The 6,237-nt window shown below is 44.6% G+C and overlaps 1 protein-coding gene across 1 annotated transcript in view; it reads left to right on the forward strand.

Moving 5' to 3' along the window:
* lnx1 (ligand of numb-protein X 1) overlaps nt 1-6,237 on the forward strand; it is a 61,816-nt gene that overhangs the window by 32,583 nt on the left and 22,996 nt on the right. The window contains exon 2 of the mRNA XM_079506819.1: nt 4,592-4,842. Within this exon, the coding sequence (XP_079362945.1) occupies nt 4,592-4,842 (251 nt within the window). The remainder of the gene's footprint in view (nt 1-4,591; nt 4,843-6,237) is intronic.

Below are 6,237 nucleotides of genomic sequence, written 5' to 3' on the forward strand. Positions count from 1 at the left end.
GCACTCCGCGTGCGAATGTTTGCCTGTGCGTTTCCCCCAGAGGCATTGCTGTGTATGCAGTGGAATGTCGGGGGGGAGGGGGAGACAGAATTGTTTTTTTGTTTTGTTTTTTTTACGTAATGTTTTGTTTTGTTTCGTTTTGCTGCTTAGTATTCTGGTGTTTTGTCATTTTGTACTCCCTCTGTCTCTCCTCCCTCCACACATGCTGTCATGACTGCTCACGTTTGTTGGCTCAGTGTGTGACTTCCAGCGTGTTGTTACAGATACGGTCACACAGCGCCGGGTATGAGAGGAATGCCGACCAGCAGCTGAGAGCACCATAGGCAACACAACAACCCCTTCACCTAATGCTCTGTTTGCCTTTGGGTGCTTCGTTTTGTACCGAAAAGTGAAAGCCGTTAAATAGATTCCCAACATTACTGTAGCCTACCACTATTTATTTATTTGTTGTACGATAGGGCTAAAACCTGATTTATATGTACTAGTAGGCCTATACTACTATTGTGGGGAAGCTTTTGCCGAAAATAGCCGATCGATCGTCAAGCTCACAAAGCCTTCCCCACAATACGGATTCTGGGATTTATGTTGTTAAAGGAGAATTCCATGCTAGAAGGCTTTCTTACCTTTATTTGTAGTTGTTACGTCCCCACCAAAGAGGTCCAGGTGTTATTTTGTGCAAAAGTGCATTGGCTATTTCCCCTAATATAAGCCCTCAATGAATTTAATAATTTCTTTGTATATCCTCTCTTCATAATGTAAATAGTATCCCAAGCGGCACACTTTACTACTTATTTTGATGGAAATAAGCGAATTAGCACAAAAACCCAACTCCCATTGAGGGCTTATATTGGGGGAAATGGCCAATAATGCACTTTTGCACAAAATTACACCTGGACCTCTTTGGTCAATGGTGGGGACGTAACAACTACAAATAAAGGTAAGAAAGCCTTATAGCATGGAGTTCTCCTTTAAGTAGCCTAAGCCTACTGTACAGTAGCAAGCAAAATAACTTCTAAACTGAGTATACTTGAGTAGTTACTTGAGTATACTATTATTTACATGTATTGATACATCTCAGAGGCAAATATTGTAGCCTACATTTTAGTTACTTTGAAGATACATTTTCGGGCCTGTTGAGAACTAGTTTTCGCCAGCTGCCGGGCGCGGCTACATTAATAACTTTGGGGCAGGCCCATCTAGAGTTTAAATGGATAGATATCAGTCAAAAGGGAGACATCGAAGAGGAAGGATGGATGGGGATGGATCAACATATGCCATATGGAGATCTAAGGGTTTGAGGTTTGAGGTCAGATATTGATGACATTAGGGATCTCCATATAAGGGCTTAATTGCGACAGCAGGTCACATTTACTATGACATCAGGCATCTCTTCTCCATCCCTGATGATGTCACGTGATGTCACGAGACCTGGGCACCATACTGTATATGAGGGCTTTTCCCATATATGGGGATTTTGAGTGATACTGTACATACATTGACAGACAAAAATGTACGATTTCATAGTAAATGCGACCTGTGGTCGCAACAAAACCACTTAAGCCATAATAACTTTGGCTAATCGAAAATATCGAAAACAATGACAATGACAAAAAAACAACAAAAAAACACAGAAGTTCCATCTTTACATTTGCAGTAGAAACATATATATCACATTTAGTTACCAGGACACAGTGATGGTAATAAAGATATAAAGGAGCTCCGTATTGTCTCATAATGTTGCTGGTTTCCTCTTTATATAAAATCTTTTGAGCAGAGAGTTTTCAGATTTCCAGTTTTGAAGAATAATGCTTATCCCAGCTGTGCCAGCCAGCAAAATAAAGTATTTATAAACTTAATGCGAGGCTCTGTATGTCTCCCAAAATCCAAATCCTCGGGTCTATTTATGTCACACTCTACTATCTCTGAAGTTGTTCTAACTATATTTCCCAAACTCCTCCAAGTATGGACAGCTCCACAGCGTATGAAGTGAAGTAAATCATTATAATACGTTCTATTAAAAATATTACTTAAACAGGACATTCTGCATAATAATGAGTACTGCATTCTGAAACCAATACCTTTGTAGGGTTAGGGTCTTTCTACATGGTGTTTCTACATTGTAGCATTGTTACTTTTGCTTAATAATAATAAAAAATCACACCCGTGTGAACTGAGTGGTGCAAGGTCTTATATAATCTGATCAGCTATGTCAGTGACGTCACACACTAACCATAGTAACCATGCTCACCTTTGCACGGACACGTACACAGGTACACAAACATAGATACAGACAAAGCTGGTTGTTTGAGTGGTTTGCACCACTCAAAAATCAGATAACTTCTTTCACCACTGGCACTGACTATTGAGCAGTCATCTGCCACCGCCAATGCTGCGATGGAAAATGTTACTCCAGTGACGTCACTGGGATAACACCTGCGAGTGTTAAAACTACAACGGCGTTCAGACCCTCACCTCGGTGGCCATGACATTGTCCTTGTTCACTGTGTTTCACAGAGGAACAAATATCAATCAGCTTGATGTAATGGTGGCCATAAACCATATATGGCATGTCAGACACACCAAATGCATTCTGGGAACTGTAGGAACACAGTTAACCATAGACATATCAGTTAACAGCCAAAATAGAGAGAAATGGGGATTTTCTCTTTCAACGTGGATAGTGTGGACTGCGATAACCATCAACAATCAACTGAAAAGCACATCAGCAGTGTGAGCCCTGTGTGGCTCTGTTCTGTACGGGATTAGAGTGATAGAGATATTGCTGTCATGGCTTTGTGAAAAGTGTTGAGGTCTGCGTGTGTCTCTCTCTGGGTGTGTGCGTGCGTGCATACGTACGTGTGTGTGTGCGTGCGTGCACGCGTGCGTGGCATCCGCTGGGCAAAAGGTATAGATCAGCATGGAGAAGCAGCCTCAGGCGTGAGCAGCTCCAGTCAGTCAGCCCACATCAAGCAGACTAGGTCCACACAGATGCTGAGCTGTCTTTCCACTGCATCTCGCCACGGCTGCTGCCAACCATTCTGTCTCACACTCGCTCTTCATCTCCCTGCACCGCAGAGCAGCAGCAGTCACCGTTGACGGGCTGTACGTGCACATTTTGTGTAAAACTGCTGCGTTCAGTGCGGCCACGGCTGTTTTTTGTTTATTTCGTGGCGATTGTCCACTTTTTGGGTTGAAATTCAGAGTAAATGAAAGGTCAATCCTCGGTCAGGTCGGTGGTAACGCCCCCTCGTCCTCAGTATTAGCTCGTAACGCGATAGTGGTTTGGCTCTGTGACTAATTCCACATCTTCATTATGTATTATTTTTTCCACTCTTCGCATTATATTAATTTATATTCTATTGTGACTTTCTGCGCCTACACAGTTTCATTGTGACTTGATTTTGTAATTGCTTTTCGCTGAGCTTTGCTTTCCCTTTGGGGTTTTTATTGAGATCATCTTTTTCACTGTAAGCCTCTTTCATATTTCCCCCTTTCATTATGATATTTCATTATAATATTCATTATGACATTTCATCATGAGCCCTATTCCATTACAAGCCCTTGTTTTATCTCACCATGCACAGCACCAAATAAACTTCCTCCCCTTTTCCTTCAGCTAATCCAGTTCCTTCCTGGACTACAATTTCCATAATGCTTTGGTGCACTGCTCCTCCTTGTGGATAGGGGGAGGGCTGTCTTACTGAGACAACATGTAGTCCAGGAAGTAAGTGAGCCCAGTGTCCATGACATCAGAGACACTGGGCTCACTGCTAAAGTCTATAATATCTAAAACCACATAAAGACCCCCAGGAAAGTGTTCTAAATCTTCTAAACGCCATTAACATATATCTTTTTGCAAAAAGGGGGAAGTTTCCCTTTAGCTCTGCTGCATGTTTTGGTGTGTTGCAACTTTAAGCTGGGAGTTTAACCACTACATAGATCTGTTCAAATGGGGGTCAGCAGCTTAATATCATCTCTGTCGGGGTGGAAAACTCATATGTCCAAAACTGTTACTTTTCAGGATTTAAACCAAAAAATAGCAAAAGTAGAAGATAGACAAGCTCAAAATGGTTTGAGCCTGTAGATCTGCTACTTTTGATGCTTTTGTGTGAGCTGTATAGGGCACGAAAAGTTCAAATATGGAGATAAAAGGTTTCTGCCCGACATACTGTAGGAGTCTATTTGTGTTGTGTTGTGTTGTGTTGTGTTGTGTTGTGTTGTGTTGTGTTGTGTTGTGACCTAGAGGGTCTAGGAGTTGTTGTGTTGTAGAGGGTCTATAGTATAACATGTTGTGTTGTAGAGGGTCTATAGTATAACATGTGGTGTTGTAGAGGGTCTATAGTATAACATGTTGTGTTGTAGACACCGACAGTGGCCTTGTGGTTTGAGTGTCCGCCCTGAAACTGGGAGGTCGATCCCTGGCCGGGTCATGCCAAAGACTGTAAAAATGGGACCCAATGCCTCCCTGCTTGGCACACTAGATGGGTCAAATGCGGAGAACAAATTTCACTGCAGTAACGTGTGTGACTAATCATATGACTTTGACTTTGAGGGTCTATAGGACTATAACGCTATATGTGTTGTCTTCCAGGTGTAAAGGAGCGTCTCACTATGGGCTGTCAGCGGACAGGAAGCGGCGCTCCCAGGAGGGAGACTGCACCGACAGCACGTCAGAGCTCACCGTGGCCACGCTGCCCGACGGAGGCCCCGCCTCCGCCGCCGTGGCCCTCCTATCGGACGACCCGGGCCTGGTCAACCCCGCCTTCGACCCCAGCATGGAGGACCAGCACAGCCACTCGGGCAGCACCACCAGCCTGGCGGCCCGCAGCACTTCCAAGAAGAGTGAGTGTGAGTGTGCGAATGAGCGGCCGCTTGTGTGTGTGTGTGTGTGTGTGTGTGTGTGTGTGTGTGTGTGTGTGTGTGTGTGTGTGTGTGTGTGTGTGTGTGTGTGTGTGTGTGTGTGTGTGTGTGTGTGTGTGTGTGTGTGTGTGCGCGCCTGTGCTGTTGTGTTAGGCCTCACTCACACCTATACATCTAGCATACAACACTGTTGCATGGTAGATGTAAACAAAGGGTAAGTGTCATGGCCGCCCCAATGCATTTCCAATGGAAGTCACATGGTTTGACACAACACTTTTGTTGTACGGCTTTCGGCTGTGTTTCGACAGCCCCCCTCCCCCTAATACAACAAAAATGTTGTGTCAAACCATGTGACTCCCATTGGAAATGAATTGCGAGCTTGCAACAGTCAACAAGTCTCATGCATCAGCTATACAACAATCTGTTGTGCAGGTGTGAGTGAAGCCTAAGAGTGACAGAATGTAAATCGATAGCGTGAGTAGAAGCCTAGCTGTGAAGGCTCCAGTCGCAGTAGCAGCGCTGCTCGGCCACAGCGGCGGTGGCTCGCGGTCACACGGACGTTAACAACTCCGCCTAGCCGGAGGCTCTTAGCAGCGCCCTCCCCAATACAGCCTTTGTTCTGCTTAATGACCTCTGATAGAAATCCCATTAGCCAATTAGCTTTACTGCCCTGTTTTGTTTCGGCGATCTATAAAAATCACCCCGCAGTTGATAGAATAGAGGAAAGAGAGAGAGACAGAGAGAGAGAGAGAGAGAGAGAGATGGGGGGGGGGGGGGGGCTGATTACATTATCGTTGTTGTCGGGTGGAAACCTTTTATTTCCATAATTATTTCAAATGTGTATGTTTTTGTTTTGATAACTGAATGCCCTGTTTCGGCAATATGCATCGGTGATACACACAAATAGCTGATTACAAGCTCGCAGTGCATTGCAATTTTCTAAGCGAAAGTGAAATTGGTTTCATTAAGTGTTTGTGGGTTTTATAATTACGGAACCAATGAAACATATTATCAAGAGCTTGTGACTGAATTATAATTGGATTCAGGTTCATTCTTCCACAGCGAAGATGTACTATATATACAGTAGACAGAGCCCTGAAAAGCTGAATGACTAGACGCTCCCTCTACTGCGTGTGTGAACCCCACTAGGTAGGGTCATGAGTGCAACCCCTTCCCCACACCCTGGCCGGGTCCACTGGGGGACGCCACGTGCCGCTACAACAGCACTTTTTTTTTTGCCTGGCCCTGACCGAACGCCTGCCGCCCCCCAACTATACCACCACCACCTACACCACACAGAGCGACTACTGCTGAACAAGCTGTCAGCTGCAGAAGTACGTTGGCGCTTTTAAAGAATAATGTGGCTGTCAGGAAGCC

The sequence above is a fragment of the Electrona antarctica genome, assembly GCF_951216825.1.
Source record: "Electrona antarctica genome assembly, chromosome: 7".
Lineage (NCBI taxonomy): Eukaryota > Metazoa > Chordata > Actinopteri > Myctophiformes > Myctophidae > Electrona > Electrona antarctica.